The sequence below is a fragment of the Xenopus laevis genome, chromosome 1S (assembly GCF_017654675.1).
Source record: "Xenopus laevis strain J_2021 chromosome 1S, Xenopus_laevis_v10.1, whole genome shotgun sequence".
Classification (NCBI taxonomy): Eukaryota; Metazoa; Chordata; class Amphibia; order Anura; family Pipidae; genus Xenopus; species Xenopus laevis.
Genome location: NC_054372.1, coordinates 2,574,502 through 2,599,255, shown reverse-complemented (window position 1 = coordinate 2,599,255; position 24,754 = coordinate 2,574,502). Strand labels below are relative to the sequence as shown.

At 39.6% G+C, this 24,754-nt stretch overlaps 1 protein-coding gene across 1 annotated transcript; it reads left to right on the top strand.

Annotated features, from left to right (window-relative positions):
- The first annotated feature begins 731 nt into the window (after positions 1 to 731).
- On the top strand, positions 732 to 23,555 carry LOC108704047 (extracellular calcium-sensing receptor). The gene is made up of 8 exons (XM_041577304.1): positions 732 to 786; positions 5,774 to 5,863; positions 12,636 to 12,828; positions 14,129 to 14,231; positions 17,826 to 18,095; positions 19,546 to 19,773; positions 22,099 to 22,222; positions 22,458 to 23,555. The coding sequence occupies exons 1-8, from the start codon at positions 732 to 734 to the stop codon at positions 23,384 to 23,386; spliced, it is 1,992 nt and encodes a 663-aa protein (XP_041433238.1). The 3' UTR covers positions 23,387 to 23,555.
- Positions 23,556 to 24,754: the final 1,199 nt, after the last annotated feature.

The window sequence follows — 24,754 nt, the reverse complement described above, 5'->3', positions numbered from 1 at the left end:
AGCCTGCCTGACTACGATTTTGCCTGCTCCATTTGTACCGTGACCTTCGGCCCAAAAGACTCGGCTAACAGCCGTGCCCCTACGCCAGCCAGAACATCTCGCCTTGTACCCCTCGTTAAGTCCAGGTGGCACCCAAGTAAGCTGAAGGCTCCTCCTGAAGCCCAACGGTGGTCACACTACTGGTGAAGCTGAGCCGAGACCAGGGTACTTGGCACCTGTTCTGGTATTGGGTGCCGGCTGTGACATTATCACGGGCCATGGAGGACGAAAGTCTAGACGGTGCTTCTGCTGCTGCTTCCGCTACGCCTCCTCCAACTACCACCGAAGCGCTCCTTACTGCCCTGCTACAGTGCATGGAGGACCATGAGCGGAAACAAAACCACTTGCTTCAGGGGTTTCACAATTTGACCCTCAAGCTTGAAACCACACAGCAGCCAATCAGTCCAGTAGTCTCTTCCCCTGGGGGTTCCTCTGCTATGTGGGGTAATTCTGCTAGACCCCAGGAACCCAAAATTGCTTTTCCCAATAAGTTCAGTGGGGATAGAACAAAATTTTTTGTCTTTAAAGAGGCATGTAAATTATACCTTGGTTTTTTCCCTCACTCGTTTCAAACTGGTGAGGAGAAAGTAAGGTTTGTCATGACCCTATTACAGGGTGACCCTCAAGTTTGGGTTCTTAGACTGCCCGCCTCTGATCCAGCCCGTTTCTCCTTAGATACTTTCTTTGAGACCATGGCCATACTTTATGATGACCCGGATCGTGCCTCTTTGGCCGATACTGCGATTCGTAAGTTACGCCAGGGGAAACGGGATGCGGAGGTGTACTGCACTGAGTTCCGCCGGTGGGCAGTAGAGACCCGGTGGAATGATTTGGCTTTACGTAGCCAGTTCCGTATAGGGCTGTCTGATCTTGTCAAAGACAGTCTTGTTAATTATCCTCTGTCTTCTAATCTGGACGATCTCATGTCCCTTGCCATCCAGGTGGATAGGAGACAGAGGGAGAGAAGGGGTGAAAAGGGTTCTTCAAATTTTCCTGGAGCTTCCAGTGATAAATCTGCCTTAGTTACCTCTGATAAGTTCTCTAAGGCCTCTGTGCCCTCTCCTCAGGAGGAAGCTATGCAAATAGGCACTACTCATCTATCCCCTGAGGAAAAGGCACGCAGTCGCTTCCTGGGTCTCTGCCTATATTGCGGAGAGAAGGGCCAGTTTCTAAACTTGTGTCCTAAGAGGCCGGGAAACTCCCAAGCCTAAATGGAGAAGGGGAGCTCCATTTGGGTACAGGAGTTTCCTCTCCCCAATCTGCCTCAAGGTTTCTATTACCGGTCAAATTAACCTGGCCTATGAGCTCTATTTTGGTGTCCGCCTTTGTGGACTCGGGGGCGGAGGGTAATTTCCTGGATGCTGCCTTCGCAGCCAGACATAATATTCCCTCCGTCTCATTAAGTGTTCCCATGAAGCTATTAGCGGTGGACAAAAGACCCTTAGGGTCAGGTAAAATTTTCAGAAAGACTGTGTTATTATCTATGTGTGTAAATAATCTTCACTGTGAGGAAATAGCTTTTTTCCTTTTTGAAGGTGCTTCTTCCCCTCTTATTTTGGGGTTACCTTGGCTCCAGGTCCATAACCCCCTTATTGATTGGGTGGCTGGGGAGGTTACTCAGTGGGGGTCTCAGTGTGGGGGTGTTTGTATTCCTTCAATAGTGGCCACTACCATACTCGAAGGGTTACCTTCTGTCTACTCTAGTTATTCAGATGTGTTTTCAAAAAAGGCAGCCTTAGAATCTGATCTCTCTTCCTTATTGTCCCCTTTACAGTCTTCTGCTCCTGCTGAAACTCCATCTGGTAGATGGTTTGTACCTGAGGAGCTTAGAGAACAAGTGTTGAGGGAGGTTCATGATTCAAAGGTGGCAGGTCATCCAGGTATTGCAAAGACAACTTCTTTACTTGCCTGTCATGTTTGGTGGCCTTCTTTTAAGTTGGATACTAAAGCTTTTGTTAAATCATGTACAATTTGTCAAAGATCTAAATGCTCTCATAGTTTATCCCAGGGTCTGCTAAATCAATTATCCATTCCTGCCAAACCATGGTCCCACATTTCCATGGATTTTATTGTGGATTTGCCCTCTTCTCAAGGGAAAACTGTGATTTGGGTGGTGGTAGACAGGTTCAGTAAAATGGCTCATTTTATTCCTCTTCCACACCTTCCTTCTGCTAAAACCCTGGCTGACCTGTTTATTACTCATATTTTTAAGTTACACGGTTTTCCTGAAAATATTGTTTGAGACAGAGGGGTTCAGTTTGTTTCTAAATTTTGGCGTGCTTTTTGTTCTTTAGTGGGTACGGAGTTATCCTTTTCTTCTGCCTACCATCCCCAGACAAATGGCCAAACTGAAAGGGTCAACCAATCCATTGAGCAATATCTTCGATGTTATGTGTCCCATAACCAGTCTACTTGGTCTGAACTGTTGCCTTGGGCTGAATTTGCATATAATAATGCTTCCCACTCGTCCTCTGGGGAATCTCCTTTTTTTGTAGTTAATGGATTACATCCCAAAGCTTTTTCTTTTTCTGGTTCTGCCTCTCCTGTACCCTCTGCCAATGTTTCTGTAGAACAATTTTCTAAGATTTGGTCCCAGGTCCACAACTCTCTGTCCACAGCTTCCTCGGCTCAGAAAAAAGCTGCTGATCCCGTAGAGAGGCACCTCAGTACAAGGTGGGGGGCTTGGTATGGTTATCTACAAAGAATATTAAACTGAAGGTTCCCTCTCCCAAACTTGGTCCCAGGTTCATTGGTCCATATCCCATCATTGCCATAATCAATCCTTCCTCTGTTCGTCTAAAATTACCTTCTAATTTCAAAATTTCTAACTCCTTTCATGTTTCCCTTTTAAAACCTGCATCTAATGTTCGTCACTTGTCTGTTCCTCCCCCAGTGTTTGTTGAAGGTCAGCCTGAATATGAGATCCAAGAGTTCCTTGACTCCCGTCTTGTGCGTGGTAAGCTACAATACCTTACTAGGTGGAAAGGCTTTGGTCCTGAGGATAACTCTTGGGTCTCAGTTGAAGACATCAAGGTTGACTGCCTCAGGAAGCAATTCCACTTCAAATTTCCTGGTAAACCTGGGGGTCCAGTGGCCCCCCCTAGAGAGGGGGGTAATGTAACGAAATCTCACCCTGGTGGTCTAGTGGGGGGACGGCAGGGACGCTTGCCGCCCCCTCGGCGGGGACTCCCGGCGCCCCGCGCTGCTCCTCTTCCGGGTTTCTCTTAGTGCGTGTGCGCATGCGCACTTCCGGATTTAAAGGCACATGCGCACTGGCGTGATGACGTCAGCGTGCAATGGCGCCAAATTTGAAAGTATTAAAGGGGCATTCCCACAGTTTGTCATTGCCCGTGATAGGATTGAATTTCCTGGAGCTCCTGAGCCTTGTGCTAATCTGTCTGTTATATTCTAAACCAGTTTTGACCCCTGCCTGGCTATTTTGACTATTCTTACTTCTGGAACCTGACCTTTGCCTGCTTTTGACAACGCTTCTGTTTAACCCCTTGTTTGATCACCTGGTTTTGACCCTTTGCCTGTTTGACGATCCTTGCTATCCGCCTGCCTCGACCCAGCCTGCCTGACTATGATTCTGCCTAATCCTTTGTACCGTGACCTTCGGCCCAAAAAGACTTTGCTAACAGCCGTGCCCCTTCGCCAGCCAGAACATCTCGCCTTGTACCCCTCATTAAGTCCAGGTGGCACCCAAGTAAGCTGAGGGCTCCTCCCGAAGCCCAACGGTGGTCACACTACTGGTGAAGCCGAGCCGAGACCAGGGTACTTGGCACTTGTTCTGGTATTGGGTGCCGGCTGTGACAGCAGCATTATATTTCTCAGCCATTTGTACACACTTCCATTTATGAACCTGTAGTGTTTAACAGCAGCTCTTTTAGGAAAGGTTTGTTCATGTTTATTACTATGCAGCACAGGGGACATTAGAGGCGCCTCTATATCAGTTCAGATACTTTGGCTTAGCCATGTGGAGCAGAGCTGGCCACTTCTCATCTTGTTTGTATATGGCAATAAGCTTTGTTCTTATTGGTTCAGGAATGTGACTGACAGTGTTGCTTCACAGAATGGTTATTTTATCTGTTTTGGGAAACAAAACTGTCATTTTGTGGAAAGAATGAATCCTGTACTATAAAATCTTGCTTTCTGTCACAGATATCTATTTTGTCAGTCAAATCTAGCTTGACAAGCACTAGTTAGTTACACTATTATAAATTATGTCCAACTTTGTTTTTACATAATTCATTCTGTAAGTAACTTTGCACATAAGTGCGTCCGTTACATGGAGGTTATACATTTGTGAGACAGATTGCTTGTTAAACTGTACAGAATGGAGTTTGTGATATAATGACATCCTTTTGTGCACTAACCAGATTTTGTTTTCATTCTTTAATAGAAATAAGTCTTTTGTATATTTTTTTTCTCTGTGTATGGTCACAAATACTTATATACCATGAGAGACATTCATTCTGTGTATTAGGGATAGTTTTGTATACAGAATGTATTTGGGACAAACGGCACCCCATAAATGAGACTTATGAAGAAGTCAGACAGAATGTAGAGAAAAGGAAACAAGAAAAGGCCAAGGAGACTTATGAAGAATTCAGGCAGAATTAAGAGAATAGGAAATAAGAAAGGGGCAAGAGACTTATGAAGATATCAGATAGAATGAAGAGAATAGGAAACAAGAAAGGGCCAAGGAGACGTGTGAAGAATTCAGACAGAATGAATAGAATAGGAAACAAGAAAGGGCTAAGGAGACTTATGAATAAATCAGTCAGAATAAAGAGAATAGGAAACAAGAAAGGGCCAAGAAGTCATATGAAGAATTCAGATAGAATCAAGATAATAGAAAACAAGAAAGGGTCCAGTAGACCTATGAAGAAGTCAGGCAGAATGAAGAGAATAGGAAACAAGAAAGGACCAAAAAGATGTATGAAGAAGTCAGACAGAATGAAGAGAATAGGAAACAAGAAAGGGCCAAGGAGACTTATGAAGAAGTCGGACAGAATGAAGAGAATACGAATTAAGAAAGGGCCAAGAAGTCATATGAAGAATTCAGATAGAATTAAGATAATAGAAAACAAGAAAGGGCCAAGTAGACCTACGAAGCATTCAGACAGGATCAAGAGAATAGGAACCAGGAAAGGGCCAAGGAGACTTATGAAGAAGTCAGACAGAATGAAGAGAATAGGAAACAAGAAAGGACCAAAAAGATGTATGAAGAAGTCAGACAGAATGAAGAGAATAGGAAAGAAGAAAGGCCAAGGAGACTTATGAAGAATTCAGACAGAATGAAGATAATAGGAAAGAAGAAAGGCCAAGGAGACTTATGAAGAAGTCAGACAGAATGAAGAGAATTGCAACTTGAAAGCAGGTGGAAAATGTTTTCAGCTAAGTGTAAACACAACATTCTCTAAGGAGAACTTGCATGAGGAACTGATTGTGGATGATGCCAGAAGAATCAATGAGAGAACTGAGGTCCTAAATTATAATGTCAACCCAGAAGCTGAAACAAATGCTGTTGGGGGAAACTAACATTCCAGAACATCCAAAGAAAGCAACTTGGGAACAATCGCCCCTAGTACTTGTGCAGGAAAAAGTTATAACGTGTCATGTAATACAGATAATGGGCCCATAGGGGACAATCAATCTGATAGAAATACCGCAAATCATTAAGGATAAATTATGTCAACAGTAATCATTTAAATCCACCTTTTAAAAATAGATGTGTTCAACCATGATGGGGACATTGAGAAAGTAAGTGCAGATCCCGGCCTATTCACTAAGGATATTGACTACCAAGAACCAGTTACAGGTGGGAATGGGCCGGTACATGTTAATATTCATAATGATGAGGAAGAATAAGGGAGTCGCAAGACCAGATTCAGTTCAATTGATATGAATGTCGGCCAGTGGATCTCTTTCATTATTGTGATTAGGCCAATGTCCAATGCAGATGAGGGGACAGGTCAGGTTCTCTTGTCAGTGAGACTTTTCACCCTTGTCCCTCTCAGATGTCCCTTGTCTAGGAAGAGCAATGGCAGTTAATCAAGTCTTTAGTTTTCATCATTGCTTCACTTAATTGTTAGGTAGTGATGGGTGGATTTCTCCCATTTCGATTCGCCATGAAATTCTCCAAGTTCCTGTGAAATTTCCTGCAAATTTGCTAATTTATTTGCGGTGGTGAAACGCGCAAATTCGCCGCAAATTCGTGCCTGCCGAATAAATTCGCCCATCACTATTGTTATGGGTATTTGCATTCCCCAGAAGGTTTAATTCATGTGATTGCTCTTTGCCATACACTTGAGGTACACGACAATCAGCTCTTTGGCACTTTCCAAACTCAGTCAAAGGATCGAGAGTTAAGTTATTTCATGTTTTTCATGTATTTCATGTTTTTCAAAAAACTTTTACAAATGTTAGTAAATCAGTGAGTCAGTTGCCTGGTCAGTCTGTTCATTGTCTCTATTCGCTTGATAACGTATAAACAAAAGTGCCTTTACATTCCCTGACAACACATTGGCAGCTCTTACTGTAATTTTCTCTTTTTGATCTTTTCATTGTCACTAACAGAAACTTTTCTATATCCCACTGCAGTGTCAGACTGGGGGGCCCATGGTCCACTGGGACTTCTGCCTCAGAGACCCCCGGACCCCCCACTCCAACAGCAGCTCCCCCACGTGTATCTTTTTCTTCTTACGGTCAATACCTGGGCCAGAGATAGAGGTCATACAGGGAGTGGTCTGGCTGGCGGGTCCCACTGGGTTTTTCTCCTGGTGTCTCACCAGCCCCTGCTCCAATATGAGCTCCATTTGCCTTTAGCAATGAAATGAGGTGAGACAGATTTGGCCAAATGCAGCAGAAACTTGGGGAATTTGCAGGTGACTGAGAGACAGGAGAGGACAGGACTGATCTGAAAGTGGGGGAGGGGGACACAGAATAAGAAGTAATTACATATTTACCAACAAATATATTACCAGTAAATTTCTAATACTGGCCCAAGTCTTGGCCGGCTAGGCCAGTGTAGTACCAGCCATGTGGCAACCCTACTTGAGGCAGAGGACATCTAACTGTCATTGAATTGCCTGGAAGATGCACAACAACTAATGACTCGCAACTTTCTCTGCTCTCTCGTTACAATGGAGTCTCGAGGTTTCCTGCATTTCCAGGCCCTGATATCACTGACTCCAGCCCAGATGTTTTCCTTGTGATCTTCATGTTGGGCCTAAAAACGTTGAACAGCTGCTTCTCCTTAACTGCTGTATCTGTTTCATGCACAAGATGTCCCCAGTGCTTCATTATTTCCTTTTAGTTCTCCTTGGAATCATCAGCTGTGAATTCCGCCAGCAATAAATGTTCAGCTCAAGAAGGTGCGAGTTATACACCAAATTATTGTCACATTGTGACAGTTACAGACTCTCGTAAGCCCAGTGTGATGTGTTCATTGTGACTTCTATTATCTCCAGCAGCAGCACCCATTAAGCACCCACTCACTGTGCAATTGTATTGCTATTCATACAGAATAGATTTCCAGAGTGTGGGTTACTTCCGTAACTGAAAAAAATAAAGGAGACCTTGGGGCAGGTTTATTTATTAACTCCTATCAACTCGAAATTCGAATAAAAAAAGACCAACAGAAATTTATTAAAAAAAAATCGAATGTTTTAACTTCGGTGAATAGGCTGTAGTCGATCGTTCGTTTCAAATTTGGATCGTATTCGATCGAATTCAAATCAAAGTATTTTCCAAAAAAAAAACCTTTGATGTTTCAAAATCCACCAAATGACTCCAAATATGTTCTAGGAGGTCCCCCATAGGCTAAAACAGCAATTCGGCAGGTTTTAGAATTTTTAAAGAGACAGTGCATGATAAATTTTGATATTCAAATTTTTTTCAAATTAGATTCGAATTTGGGCTATTCCCTAGTTGAAGTACACTAAAACTATCTCAAAATTTTAATTTTTACTTCGACCCTTGATAAATTTGCCCCCAAATGACTCCAGATAGGTTCTAGGAGGTCCCCTTTATGCAAATTCGGCAGGTTTTAGATGGCAAATAGTCAAAGTCGAATTTTTAAAGAGACAGTACATGATCAATTTCAATATTTGAATAGTCTAATTTTTTTCAAATTCAAATCAAATTTCGATTGTCGAAGTACTTTAAAAATAAGTTGAAAATCTAAATTTAAATTAGATTTTTCAATTCAACCCTTGATAAATCTGCCCTTTATTATTCATGTTAAATATTAGGGTGTGGACAGAAGTTAAGTCAGGAGCAAATGGCAGAGAAAACTAAACATGAAATGTGCACCAACTTCAAATGAGAAAATCCACTTGTTTGGTGAGGTTGCCATTTTGGGCTGATCCGATTGTTGGCCCTTATCATTTTGATGCAGGCAGATCGAGGACGGTGTCAGTGTGCAGATGTAGAATTGATCCAATGGGAATATCAAACCTGCCTGATTGACATCTAGTTGATTTCTGGCCAGATCTGCTGAGTCAGTCCATCGGCAGCTTCTATCTGCTTGTGTATGGCCAACCCCTTTAAATGAAACCCAGTGTATATTATTTATATTCAGTATACTCACACAGACACACACACACACGACCCCTCCACACACACATATATCAACTATACTGACTTCTGTGCTTATAATCTTTGAGTACTTGAAGAATAAGCTGCTTTAAAGCATAGGTAAACCTTTAAAGTAAGTGAATATAAAATTGATGAGGGGACTATTCTAAGCACTTTTGTCATTTACATTCATAATTTATTTATTTTTAATTCCAAGATATTAAGGGATACATGTACTGTTAATATGAATGAATTTTGTTACAACAGCGCCACCTGCTGGTCATTTTCCCACCAGTCTGACCAGCAAGTAGTCAAGGAAGTTGTCAGGAGAAAGAAAGAGGCTGATGTTCTTCTGCTTAGGAATAAAATTAGAAACCTTTCTCACATATTTCCTAAGCAGAAGAACATCAGCCTCTTTCTTTGCAGGCCTGTACACGCACAGTCACAGTTGGGGAGTATGTGCTCATGGGGAGGAGAGCGCGATGGCCAATGTTGGGACATAGGGTGCGGGTCGGCTTGACCCAGCCTTGAGTGACGAGAGGGCGGCATTGCAGGAGCCGCCTGAGAAAAAGAATATTCAAATACAGGCAAAGGTCAGTTCAGACAGCAATAGAAGGGTAGTCAGAAACAAATAGGGGCCAAGGAACAGAGAAAGAGACTAGAAGCGCACCTACAGTAGGTCAGAAATAGACCGACGTTGGGCAATGAACAATTCACCATGGCCCCTTTAAAATTTTAATTTTGCTCCAAGCTCGATGACATCACGCGGCTTGCCGAATGAAAAAGACACTGACATCAAGGGGTTATTTATGTCAGGCTTTTAAAGGGGAAAACCATCATATTTTCATACATAAAAACTCAAATTTTTTAGTGATTTATTAAACCCAGATTATATTAAAAGCCCCCCCAAAAAAAATGTACTCCAACTCAGACCTGCTGAGTTCACTTAGAAGTCAATGGCAGATGTCCTGTTAAAATCCTGATCTGCACTGGGGTTTGTTTAATAATCTCAACATTTTGTGGTTTTTGGGCATCAAATCCAAAAAAGTTGCAGGTTTCAGCAACAAATTCAAAAAATTTGCAGTTTTCGGTGACAAATCTGAAAATTTGTATGATCTGGATTTTTTCACGATTTTATAAATATTCTGAAAAATTGGTGTGGATTTGGTTTTCAGAAAATAGTGAGAATAACCCCTCTAGACTCGGCTTGCCAAACCCCAAAGCATCGGTGCGTGTCGTCTGTGAGTAGAAGTAGAGGCAGCAGGCGCCCCTGCTGGCGAGAGGTATTATTACAATAGACATTTCATGGTTAATAAACCCAAGGGGCAGATGTATCAAAGGTTGAGGTGAATATTCAGATGAAAAAAATTCAAATTTCAAGCTATTTTTTGTGTACTTCTACAAGGGAATAGTCCAAATTCAATTTGAATCTGAAAAAAATTAAAAAATTTGAATATCGAAATTTATCATGTACTGTCTCTTTAAAAATTTGACTTCAACGATTCGCCATCTAAAATCTGCCGAATTGCTGTTTTAGCCTATGGGGGACCTCCTAGAACCCATTTGGAGTCTATTGGTGGACTATTTGGTTTTCTGGGATGAACATACATTGTTGTACCTTTGCCCGTCACAAAATGCTGTAAATATGCTGATTTTGCAGTATCTAGATTTACAGAAGTGATAACTCAAATGGGGTGTCTTCTTTCTGGGGCCCCTATACAGCACATACTTAGGGGTACCTATGCATATTGGGCATCAAACTGTTCAGCGGACTCTAGTCTTTCATATTTAGGGTTTTTTATCTTGGTATGTATAACAAATTTAGGAAAGCTTTGCGGCTTGGTACTTTGGAGTAGAAAGACATGCATACCCATTTTAGATTCGTCAGAATGTGTACTTTACAAAAATATATGGTTTTCTGGGGTGAACATACATTTTTCTATGTTTGCCCCTTGAAAAATGCTGTAAATGTGCTGATTTGCCAGGAATTACTAATTACTCCTATGGGGTGTCTTCATTCTGTGGCCCCTGTATGCCACATACTTAGGTGTGTACCTATGCATATTGGGCATCAAACTGTTCAGCTAACCCCGGGCTTTTAGATTTAGGGTGTTTTATCTTGGTATGTACTGATGAGTAGTGATGAGATTTTCGTAAATGTCATAAAAATTGCCAAATTTAGGAAAGCTTTTCGGCTTGGTACTTTGGAGTAGAAAGACATGCATAACCATTTTAGATTTGTTGGAATGTGTACTTTCTAAAAATATATCGTTTTCTGGGGTGAACATACATTTTTGTACTTTTGCCCCTTGAAAAATGCTGTAAATGTGCTGATTTTGCAGTATCTGGAATAACAGAACTGATAACTAGTATGGGGTGTCGTCATTCTGGGGTCCCTATACACCATCAAACTTAGGGGTACCTATGCATATTGGGCATCAAACTGTTCAGCGGACCCCGGGCTTTCATGTTTAGGGTTTTTTATCTTGGTATGTATTGATATGTTAGAGATACAATGCTGTAGACTGGACACTTTGGAGTCATTTTTCAAAAATGTAACACATTTTCATATAAACTGCTAATTTTAGGAAAGAATTGCAACTTGGTAGTTTTAAGTACAACTATATATTTACCCATTTTGAACTCGTTAGAATCTGTTCTTTCCAATAATGTGTATTTTTTTAGGGTAAACCTACTGTTAGTGGAATGTTTGGCCTTGAAATCAGATGAATGCAGTTTTGTGAAGCGGTGCTGTGGAAATTTGGTAGTTTGCTGCTTCTAGGTTTTGATCTATAGAAGTGAGAAATCTTCATAAAACTATATATATTTGGTATTGGCATGTTTAGGAGACACAGAACTTTTTAAATCTGCAGTGTTCTCGTGCATAAAATAAAATATGTTTCTGATATATGCGTTTGTATCATGCACTGTTTTTTTATTTTTTTTTATACACTCGGGGGCCGATTCACTAACTTCAAGTACAGGATTCGACGGTAAAAAACTTAGAATTTCGAAGGTTTTTTTTGGCTACTTCGACCATCGAATGGGCTACTTCGACTTTCAACTACGACTTCGAATCGAACTATTCGAACTAAAAATCGTTCGACTATTCGATAGTTGAAGTACTGTCTCTTTAAAAAAAACTTCGACCCCCTAGTTCGCCATCTAAAAGCTACCGAAGTCAATGTTAGCCTATGGAGAAGGTCCCCATAGGCTTGGCTACGTTTTTTTGATCGAAGGATATTCCTTCGATCGTTGGATTAAAATCCTTCAAATCGTTCGATTCAAAGGATTTTATCGTTCGATCGAAGGAATTATCCTTCGATCGAACTATCTGCGCTAAATCCTTCGACTTCGATATTCAAAGTCGAAGGATTTTAATTCCTAGTCGAATATCGAGGGTTAATTAACCCTCGATATTCGACCCTTAGTGAATCGGCCCCTAAGAAGCCCATATCTTTTTACAGAAGTGGAATTGCAACACAATTCTAGCATAATTTGAAATCTTAGGTTGTCCTGAAAACAATATCATGTTTTTCTGGGTAAACTAAAAGATACCCCCAGAAAAGGCCCCTAAAGTGAAGGAGCACAAAATGTTCAAAAATGGTCTGGCAAAAAAAGTACCAACTTGTCCAAATTGGCTGGCAGTGAAAGGGTTAAAGAACATTTAAACTTTTTTTTCAGTTTCAACATTAATGTTTAAAGAGCGGCAGAAGTTCAGTGAAAGCTAAAAACTACTAACTGGCAATGATTATAGTGTTTATTTGCAGAGAGCAACAAAAAAGGACTTTACATATTTTAGAACTCATATGAGTCCAGAAAAATATCCCCAGGCAGTGACTATTTATAAGGATGCTGATGTTTAAATACACCTCCTCACTCAACAAGCATTAGATGTTATTTATTCTAAGTTTCGATTACATAAAGAAAACAGGAGAAGATGATAATCTGTACGTGGGACTCAGTGAGAAATTGCTCACTGCATTATATTAAACTGATATTGTGCCTGGCAGCCCTGAGCCTAATGCATTGCAGTACTGAGCTGAGTGGGTCAGACTTACAGTGCCGTATTCACATCACAAAGCCCAAGTATGAATACAAATACATTCAGGATGGAGACCTCATCATTGGAGGAGTGTTCACTATGAATCATGGAGTGAAATATATTCCTATTGGGCCTATCAGATCCATACCCTTCTGCATAGAGTGAGTGTTATAGAAATTGTCATTACACATGAATCTGACATAGCGTGTGTCCCAGGTCTTCTTATCTGTGTTTTAGTTTGTTAGATCTGTGAGCTGAAGCTTTCAAACATCTCAGTTGTTCAGTATTAGTCTGTGAGAAAGATGACACTGTAGAAATAACAATAAGGTGCAGCAATTCAACGAACAAAGTCATTTTATTAGAGCTAATATTCTCCACTAGTATGCCAATTTAGAATAAATAGGAATTGTAGGATAATTAACTCTTTTATGAAGACGGTAGAACCTCAGGCAAGAATTAAATACTGCATCCCTTTATTTCTCGGAATGGAAACATGAAACGATTGAAGGTTGATTAGTGTGTGATCTCCTGCCTTCTTCTGGCCTCTCACTGAAGGTTACAGCACTGTCCCCAAAGCCCTGGGTTGTCACTTGGTCATGGACCTTGGCTATTTCTTCTTCTACTTGTGCTTTATCCTCATACTTCTCTGCATGGTACCAACTTGGCAGTTGACTCGTACAAGTACAGTAACGTTCCTTTGGGCATGGCCATATATCTGCTATATCAGTCCTTGAAAAGTCTCTGTGATTTTACCATGAACATGTTTTCTTCCAATTTGGGCTGAATAAACAGGCTAGCTGCTTAATTAAATAAATAAACTCCACAGACACCTATTTTGGCAACCAAAGGCTGGTAACTAAAAAAATCACAAAGTTTACCATACCTGGGCAAACTTTCAGTAATTTATGAAAAAATTGGCAGTATTTTAGAACCCAAAGAGATAACCCTGCCAGTGTTTATAAAGTTTAATATACAACTTGTACTTGTAGCTTGCACTTGATCCCAACTAAGATATAATTAATCCTTATTGGAAGCAAAACCAGCCTATTGGGTTGATTTCAAGTTGACATGGTTTTCTAGATCTTATGGAAAGATCCATTATCCGGAAAACCCCAGGTCCCGAACATTTTGGATAACAGGTCCCATACCTGTATCAATAATAGCATTTGTTCGCATTTTGCTTGGTGCATGTCAGTAGCAGATATTGATGCAACCCTGAATTTACATTACATACCAAGGATGTCAGTAATTCCAGGGTTTTTACCCTTAAAAGGCATTGCAATACACAAATCAGGCAGAAATAGGTGAAACTAGGCTGAAGTGCAAGGAACATGCTTGGACACATGAATGAATTGCATCAGTTTGTGCACAACTTTGCCTCCATTACTGCATGCCACATTTGAGGTTGTATTTGTGAATGAGCTTTGTAGTTACTCACTAACACATAATATTTCCCCACAGTCCATATATTGAAGATTATGAGGAAATCCGCACCTTTCTCTTTGCCATTGATGAGATCAACAAGAACCCTGATCTGTTACCCAACATCACTCTGGGATATGATGTATATGATTCTTGCTTTGATCCACGTCTCGCTATAAGGAGTGTCCTGCAGATATTATCTGGCCCTGGGAATGTGGTTCCTAATTATTCCTGTAGGGACAAAGGGGAAATCCCTGGATTTATTGGAGATCAGTCTTCAGTTCCATCTCTACCTATAGCACAGCTGTTTGGTGTATATGGATACACACAGGTAAATCTACTTGTTAATCAAATTTACTCCTATATTTCCGTTAAAAAGCAGTAAAATATTTGTCTTTCTTGTTAAAAATAAATATAAACAAACATCCCTATAATTTATCTGAAGGTATCCGTTTGCAGGAGGCTGTCACAAAAAATATTGCATGTAGATGTTGGAAAAACAGTGCATTTATTTTGCATTTTCTTACATCTACTGTTGTTCTAGGACAAAGGTCTTCAGACTTTTTATATTACTCTCCACAACCAGTATAGTCGCCATATTTGAGAACTTGGCCAAATCAACAATGTCCATAGCAATATTAGACCATGAACCAAAGAAAGGGTGGAGAGGACCATACGATGAAAGCAGAAAGAAACAACCTGTGTGAAATCCTGAATCAAAAAAGTCATCAATAATTTCTGGAAACGTTGTCAATGGTTTGATTGAAGCTGGAGCTTGAACGGTAATTGAAAAAGGGAACAGCCTTAGTATTCTTTGGGGCAGAATGCTAACAAACCAAAAGTAATCTAATCCTGCAGAATAAAAAAAAGATTATTGGTCTTGGTGAGGGTTAAGTCTTTAAGTAGAGACTTAGTAGAGATTATAATCAGAGGGAATGACAACAGGTTCAGAGTATCCCTCCAAAAGATGATGCTATTTCTCCAAGATGAGTTTGGTATCCGATAGTACAAAATTGCCAATATAATCATTTTTTTTCTCACAAGAGCTTTTTGAGAGTAAAAAGACAATATATTTCCCAAGCCAAGATTAGAGACATCTACTTCTAGAATGAAGAGGGGGGAGCGTGTGATGAACCCGAACTGAAGCAGGACATAAGGCATGTTTTAACTTGTCAAAAATCACTTGAACTTTTGACCATGGGATCCTTTTAGTTCCCCTTCTGGTAAGGGCAGTGATGGAAACCACAATCTGAGAAACCATTATCAGGATCCATTTCAAATCCAGAGGAAGAGATAAAATACCCAAGAAAGAAGATCATGAAACTCTTATTTAGAAATGGACCTTCTAAATAAGAGAGACAAGTTCATCTTCAGAAGGCAATATAATCTAGATTTAAAACACAGGACAAAAGAAGGTGACAAAGTCCTTTATGTAGTCTCAAAAAATAGCCCAAAGGCAAGAATAAGTGCTCGAGTGTTGAAAGCAGTTTTGAATTCATAATCCTGCCTGATAGGAATGAGATTATATGCTCCATAAAGATCTAATCTGGAGAAAGATTTGGCAACTTTAAGAAAAAGTTCAATGGTGATCTTGTTTAAGCATAATAATTATTGCAATGCCTACCACTTACTTCCCTCTTCCAGCAAAAGCAGAACCCAGCTACAGCCACTGAATTGTTTTTACAAATAAAGTCTCCAAAAAATGTTCTTAGACCAGAAAGAAGCTGAAACAGATTACATTGTACCTTGAGAAGGAACAGATATGGTAATAAGACCAATGGTGGAACCATCGTAGGGTCTGTGAGGTGGGAACATCAGCAGTCCTTGAAACAAAAGTTCAGAAATGGGTGTAACAAAGGCAACAGAAAAATGTTTCATGAGAGCTGAAACACAATTGGAGTTTTCATTTTTGTAGACCAATCAATGAAAGGATTGGAGTATATAGGAAGATCTCTGCTGTATGCAGTCAACTGGCTTGCAGAAGAAAAGGCAGAGTAGAGGGTGCAAGTCGACCTGGAGTAATCAGTCAGCAGTTTACTAGAGCAGGGAGTGGTACTTCAGTATAACAAGATCTGTAAAGGTCTGATCAATAAAATGCTCAGTAGCACACATAGTCAATGAAGGCTTGGCAGGGAAAAGTCTTATGGGTATCATGACACAAGTGATTTATTTAAAGGAAATGTGATAACACCCAGGAAGGACTTCTCCTTCAATCCCAGGTGCTCTCCTGACTGGACTTTCTTGTACAAGGTCTTAAATGCCCTTAGGCCATGGCAGGTGGTATTTTAGAGCAGCACATTAAGATCACATTTACAGATTTCCATTACAGTGGTACTTATTTCTCTCTTCAGCTGCACTGCAGGTAGGTTGTTATATAGACCAATCACATTCAATACTGTGTTATAACCACACACAGCTGATACAGCTAAACCAAATGAAACCATTTGTGGGCAATGGTGGTAGGCAATGTGTATGAAGGATTCAAAAAATGCACAAGTATTTTAGGTACTACTAAGGTAGGTTTAACTTTACATCATGAGTCTGTTATTTTAGGATGGAGGGGGGAATACAGACTGGCTAAAAATTACAGTATGAACAAGAATAGGTCTAATCAAACCCAAAGAGGAGACTTAACGTCATTGAACCCAGCGGTATAAGTGCTTTAAGACACTTGTCATAGACATACATTAGGGGCCGATTCACTAACTTCGAGTGAAGGATTCGGAGGTAAAAAACTTTGAATTTCGAAGTTTTTTTTGGGCTACTTCGACCTTCGAATATGACTACGACTTCGAATCGAAGAATTCGAAGTAAAAATCGTTTGATTATTCGACCATTCGATAGTCGATAGTTAATTAACCCTCGATATTCGACCCTTAGTGAATCGGCCCCCAAAACTCACTGGGCCCACTATACCTTCTATGCCCCCCTGTAGAGTCTGCTTCCTCTATAGTGAACCTATTGAAAATATATAGGGCGTGCACACTCAAAAAGTAATCATTACCATATTCACACAGTGGTATTCTTAAAAAGCTTTTTTTATATAATATAATTGCATTGACAAACTTATACAGTCAATTTGAATCCAGAGTATTTACATATCAAAGAGAGAAAAAACATTTTTTTAAATTTTTTTGAGCATTTACATCCCACCAATTCACAATGCGTATACCAAGTCAAACAAGTGAGCAGACACCCTTGCCAGAAATGAGAATCACCCAGACGTTTCGGCGAAAAGCCTTTATCAAGACGAATTTTCTATTTTTTTTTGTCAAAACTCAAATTTAAATGTGAGATCACACCTCAGCCCTGGAAACAGTTCTAATTTGACTATTCTCCACCTAAAAACTGCCAAATTCATGTAGAAGTCAATGACAGAGGTCCCTTGAACTATGTGAAGATGTTAATAGTCTTGATGAGCCAAATTTTTGCCAAGTGTAACTTCGAAAATGTCCAACCCATAAAAAAAATTAAAAAAAATTATTTTGAAAAAATTAAGTTGATTTTTTTTTCCAGAGGAAAACTCGATTCAAATTTGATTCAAATTCGATTTTAATTATCGGTCGACTATTTGATCGAATTTCACATTTTTCATAAATAACACCTTCAAATTGTGAATAAAATTGAATTTATGAGCATTGAAAAAAAATCTCATTACTCTAAAATTCGACCATTGATACATAAGCCCCTTATTCTCTTTATTGGTATTTCAGTACTTATTTTCCTTTGTTTCCAGATCAGTTATGGCGCCACAAATCCCATTCTAAGAGACAAAGTGTTGTTTCCAAACTTCTTTAGTACAGGAATCAATGACTATATCCGACATGTTGCTATTGCCGAGCTTCTGGAACGCTTAGGATGGACCTGGGTGATTATTGTGGCAGTTGCTGATGACAGCGGAGAGAGTCAGAACCTCCAGAATGAGATCATCAAACATGGCGCCTGCGTTGATTCCTTCATAACTTTAACGGAAGACTCATCCAACAACCGGATAAAGCTTGAAAGAGTGAAATACTCAACTGCTGAGGTTATAGTCTTGTGTGGGGTCCCTTCTGCTCCCATTTTTAGATCAATGAAAAATTTAGAAAAACTAATTGAAGAAAAGACGTTGGTGATTCCAGTCCTATGGTTTTCACCTTTACTTTCTATAATTAGCTTATTTAATGGTAGCATCATGTTTAATGAGCGTGCCAATCAGAGTGAGATATTACTGAATCTTTTCAACGACTATGCATCATCCGTCACAGAGGACCCGTTATCCACAGATTTACTGGCAATATTTTTGGAATGTTGGACTCCTGATCAAGAGAACAACAGTTTGTTCAGAGAATTTTATGGATTCATTAAAAGGAATTGCACTGGGGAGGAAAGTTTCCAAAACTGGCGATTTCTTTCAGCAAAGGACAAAGTGTACAAATCCGTCTACACAATGGCACACGCGCTGCACAATAGACTTTCTCTGCTGGGAAGACACACACAGAAATATATCCACAGAAATACATTCAGAAATCAAGTAATAGATTTCATTCATTTATGTTCAAAAGTCTAAAATTGTACAGCAACGAAACAATACTGTAATTCTAGCAAAATAAATGGTGCTTTTACACTCCTTTTTCAACCACTTTTCATAGTCCCGTCAACGCCAGGTCTAGAGGGGTGCGGCTTAAAGAACAATAACCATCTTTATACATACCCCACTTTAATTCTGTGATTAAAGCTGCACACAGAGTTACAGAAATAGAACTCACTCTGGACTAATTTATTGTATTAATTGTGTAAGAGCAATTTACATGAAATGACCTGGATACAATCCAGTAGTAGTAGGGTTAGGGTTAGGGTTAGGGTTAGGGTTAGAGTAGCAGCCGTCAGAGGGCAAAGTTTATCATATCATTATATATCATCATCATCATCATAATTTTATTTATATAGCACAATAATTACATGAAATGATCCGGGCATAATCCAGTTAGAAGCTGTCAGTGGGCAAAGTTTATCATATCATCATCATCATCATCATCAATCAATTTATTTATATAGCACAATAATTGGAAACCTTGAAAGGCGAGAGATACTTATTGCAATGACACTACATAAAGATTTTTATCCGTATATATATATATATATACACACAGGTATGGGACCAATTATCCAGAATGATCAGGACCTGGGGCTTTCCAGATAACAGATCTTTCCATAATTTGGATCTTCATGCCTTAAGTCTACTAGGAAATTAATATAAACAAATTTTGCTTCCAATAAGGATGAATTATATCTTAGTTGGGATCAAGTACTATCAAGTATCATTTTCAAAAATTAGGATTATTTAGATTAAATTTAGTCTATCAGAGACAGCCTTTCCATAATTTGGAACATTCTGGATAAGGGGTTTCCGATTAACAATCCCATACCTGTATCATATATATCGCATTTGCTATTCATATAATCTCTTTATACAGTTGCACTATTACGTAAGAAACCTGCACTTTGTGGATCCCTGGGGGAGACAAATGGAATATGACAAGGATGGAGAAGTTCCCGTGTATTTTTTGATTACCAACTGGATTTATTCTAGAGAACGGGGAATCATAAAAACCGACGTTGGGGAATTCTCTTGGTCCAAGTCCCAGGGCAATCTTGAAGTCAACAGTGAAAAAATAACGTGGAGAAAAGCCACAAATAAGAAGGCAAGTAAAAGGGAGGCAAGTAAAAGGGATTGCTTAGGGTGTAACATGCCGCTTAGATGCCTCTCATGAATAACCACAGGCAGGGCTGGATTCTTGGGCAAAGTGCAAGTCGTTGCTTCTTACAAAAGTAGGGAAAATAAATTAGTCCTTGACATCTTTTTAACCCCTTGAACCCAAATGTGCAGCAATGGAGGGGCTTTATGAAAAACAGTAGTTCCCATTTTCCAACCATTGGCCAGTAGCTCACAAATGTCCACTGACTCTCCACAACCCCTGAAGAGATGTCTGGGGACCTACAGATATACGTCACCCATGTGATACAACATAATGACACAGCTAAAACCTCGGCATCATTTACAAATGGGGGCAAGTTTTTCAGTCTTACCATAGCAAGTTTTTATAAAGAGATGGCTGTGCACTCTATTGCAATTCAGAAATAGTCTACCTTGTCACAAATAACCAACGGTGCAAGAGACAAAAATAAAGATAATTATTTAGAGCAACAAAGGTCTCAACCTGCACTCAGTACAAGAGTATTAATCCATTCAATTTTATTCAAAAGCTTAAAAAGTCTTTTCAATTAATCAACATCCCCATTTTATGTATATATATATATATAACTGTGGAATCTATATATATATATATATATATATATATATATATACAATATCAAAACGGGGGGGTTTAAAACGGGGGGGTTGTGGGAGCACTCTAAAGGCTTTAAAGTATATATATATAAGTATAATAAATGCTATTGCATATGTACCCAAAACAGGGGTTATTTTGTTACAAAGTTATGATCATAAAATTGATAAGCCACCATACCACGTCAAGGTAGTAGCCCTTAGTGAAAAAACAGCGTTCAACGGACATTGATTACAGGTAATGCTAAAATGCACATAAAATATAAAATAAGTTAGGGACCGCCATTCGGGGTTTACCTTGACGTGGTATGGTGGCTTATCAATTTTATGATCATAACTTTGTAACAAAATAACCCCTGTTTTGTGTACATATGCAATAGCATTTATTATACTTATATATATATATACTTTAAAGCCTTTAGAGAGCTCCCACAACCCCCCTGTTTTGATATTATATATATATATATATATATATATAGCATCAATTCATAATTTTAGCAGTTCAAATAGAAGGAACAAATCTACAACAATTCATGATTTGCTCTAATTCATGTACAATCAATTATTCTAAATATCAATTCATTATAAATACTTTACGTGGATAAATGAATTCATGATACACCCAATAAAATTAATTTGTGTCGAAATGAGTTTGTATTATAGTTAATATCCGAATCAATGGATTGCTGTTAAAAAATTCTGGAGGAGGGTTAGAAAGCCAAATTATCCCCAGGATTGGGTCGGTAAGGATTTCCCAAGTTGCTCAAATCAAAATCAGGTTGTTTTAATCCAACTTGCAGAGACTTAAACTGTGCAGGGAAACCAGTAAATGAAATCCTCTTTGTAGCATCAAATACTTCTGCGAGATTTATTAAACAGTATCTTTGCACAATTAGAAACCACTTGGTTCCACTCTGCTTAAATTATTTAGTCAGCCGCATACAAGTGTTAGCTGAGCAGGCAAATATCCCCGTGATCAAATCTTATAGAACATAGTCCCTGTCAGGGCAGCCATCAGGGGGGGCAGGTGGGAGAGTTGTAGGGGGCCCGAGGGTAAGGGGGGCCCCGGCTACACCACACTTACTAGATTAACTGGGCCCCCCATCTTTCTGAGAGCTGCTGACTTTGGGAAGGCATGGATGTTTAAGGGGTCCTGGCCACCAATTTTCTTATAATGTGTGGGGGGGGGGCCTGACCACCAATTTTGGCCACAAATGTTTTTTTATGGGGGGCCCTGACCACCAATATCTTTTTATTTTTTATTAACATGTGGAAACCCTAGCCGCCAATATTTTTTTTTGTTTTTTTACTCTGTGGTGGGGAAGGCGGACCTGTAGGTGGGGCTTGTGGTGGGCGCAGCCCAGGGGGCCCAGGAAATTTTGTCATATGGGGCCCTGCGATTTCTGATGGTGGTCCTGGTCCCCATGTACTAATGTGCAATGTATAGCAAAGGAAGCAGTAAGTACAGCATTTAAGATATATACTCCGCTCTTCAGGAGACGTCTGTTTGTCACATGATTTGCAGTCCTGCGTGTGTGGGATCCCACAAGTGCATTAGCCGGGGTGTGGAAAAGTCTGCGCTCATTGCAGGCTAAAAGAAGAAGGCATTGTGGGTACAAAAATGGCATATTGCGTAGATGACATTTTGGCTCTACACTAATACTTTCATATTTATCGACAGACTCTAAAATCCCAGTGCTCGGCCAACTGCCCTCCTGGCCAGAGAAAAATCCCCAGGAAAAGAGTGCCGCCCTGCTGTTATGACTGTGCCCCCTGCTCAGAGGGGGAGATCTCCAGTATAAGTGGTAATTTAACAAAACTACTAAGAATGATGTATAATCTCAAGTGCTGTGGGAGATGTGGGTGCAATATAAATATATAAGGAATGATAGTAATATTTATGCTATAATATTGGACTTCGCATGTCATTGACAATAGTTGCCATAAGGATCTTGTGGCACAAATCAGCTTAATAAATGAGCCATATTGAACTGGAAACAGTATCTCACAATTGATAATATTATTTTTCTTCTCTCGCAGATACAGAAACCTGCCTAAAATGTCCAGCTAGTCAATGGCCTAATAAAGATAAAACCATGTGCATTGAGAAGCAAATTGAGTTTCTCTCTTATGCTGATTCCCTGGGTGTTGCCTTTATAGTCATCACTTTCTTCCTTTTCCTGATAGCAGCAGTTACACTGGGAATATTTATATTATCCAGACATACTCCAGTTGTGAAGGCCAACAATTCCAATCTGAGCTTTATTCTCCTTGTCTCCATCAAGCTGAGCTTCCTCTCTGTGTTCTTGTTTCTAGGATGCCCTGTAGATATAACCTGCATGCTCCAGCAAACCTCTTTTGGAATCACCTTCTCCATAGCGGTCTCTTGTGTCCTGGCCAAGACTATCATGGTTTGCATTGCTTTCAAAGCCACCAAGCCAGGAAACTCATGGAGAAAATGGATAGGGACCAAAATGGCAAAATGCATTGTTCTCATTGGCTCATTCATTCAGTTTCTTATTTGTATTACCTGGTTGGCCATTTCTCCACCCTTCATGGAACTGGACACAATTTCTGTACAAGGAAAAATCATCATTGAGTGCAACGAAGGCTCAGTAGTTGCCTTCTATATTGTCCTCTCCTACATGGGATTGTTGGCATCTGTGAGTTTCATTGTAGCTTTCTTGGCTCGGACATTACCGGACAGTTTTAATGAGGCCAAGTACATCACTTTCAGCATGTTGCTCTTCTGCAGTGTTTGGATCACAATGATCCCGGCCTATCTGAGCACCAAAGGCAAATACATGGTGGCAGTGGAGATATTTGCCATAATCTCTTCAAGCTGTGGGCTTCTCTTCTGTATATTTCTACCCAAATGTTATATTATTTTGTTAAAACCAGAGATGAACTCAAAACAATATTTAACAGGGAACCAGAATAAGCCATCCAATAATAGCAGACATACATAATTATTGAATAAATGTCAACATGCCAATGGCATTGGTTGGTAAAATTCTGAATATTTTACAATGTTAAATGGGGGGATACTGATAAATCAATGTTTGAATTTGCATTTCTTTTTAAAAATTCAAGGAGACACAGTTAAGTGCAGTCAAGTTTATTTTGCCATTAGTGATATTTTCCTTCGACAGCTTGTATGTTTATTTAAAAAAAATCAAATGGGAAAAACTTGATTGTGAAAAAAAATCCTGATAGAACACAAAAATCACATTGTGACATGAACTCAAATTCTAATTTTAATAAAATCACCCTAGTTAAATCCTTCCAAGAAATTATCAGTTAGCATGAACTGCGTGCCTTTCTATGCATTTATATCTTAGATCCTTAAATTAATAAACAATTGGAAATCATAGAGAGACTGTAGAAGGTTGGCTTTGGGTCCAAGGAGGAAGCTGCAATGCACCCAATTGGCACCAATTCCTTCCATGTTCAATAACGGCATCAAAAATCATTTAATTTTTCAAGAAAATGTTTTCCGTTTTTCTATAGTCTCTCTAAAGTTACTGCGCTGTGTTGCATATCACTAAACACAAAGCAGTGTGTGTACCACAATCTGAAAATACTGCAAAACTGTGTGAGGTTGTGGCAAAAAGAAGTGCCAAAATATGAGATAGGCTGCAGAAACCACAATTAGTGAGGAAAGCAGTTGTAGGAGTTTTTAAGAAGAAATTTAGCGCACAATACAAATGTAAGCAACATGCAGAACAGGGCAAACTATTTTTTAAAAAACACCCTGCCTAAATTTCCTTTTTAATTTCAAATGTTTTTATTCCATTTACAACTTTCTAGAATATATTTATACTTCTCCAGCTCAAAAGCTCATAATTTTGTCTGACCTATGTACTAGGCTTTCTGATCTCTGTAGAGTTTCAGGGCCCCAAAAGAGTGCTTTGCAGGAGTCCCCTGATTCATGAAACAAAGAAACGCTCCAATCAGCCACCTGAGTTATTATATTACAGAACATATATTTGGGCCAGTATCGAACCTTCTTTACCCCAGCCATATCTGTGGAAAACATTCTGGATGTCCTCCTCAAGTGTCTAGATCAGGGATCTCCAGCCTTTTATACCCATGAGCCACATTCAAATGTAAAAAAAAAGTTAGGGAGCAACACGAGCCTGAAAATACTTCCAGGGCATTCCAAATAAATCTGTGATTGACTATTTGGTAGCCTCTCTGTAGACCAGCAGTTGACAGGAGACTCTGTTTGGCAGCTGTTTTTTATGCACCAAAACTTGCCTCCAAGCCAAGAATTCAAAAATAAGCAGCTGCTTTGAGGTCACTGGGACCAACATTCAAGGGGTTAGTGAGAAACA

Bases quoted from the DNA above. Each gene is read 5' to 3' on its own strand.
- LOC108704047 (XM_041577304.1), top strand. From the start codon at position 732: ATGGCCATACTTTATGATGACCCGGATCGTGCCTCTTTGGCCGATACT. The intron at 5,864-12,635 runs GTGGGAATGGGC...TGTGCCTGGCAG, and splicing joins CTACCAAGAACCAGTTACAG to CCCTGAGCCTAATGCATTGC. The intron at 19,774-22,098 runs GCAAGTAAAAGG...ATTTATCGACAG, and splicing joins GAAAAGCCACAAATAAGAAG to ACTCTAAAATCCCAGTGCTC.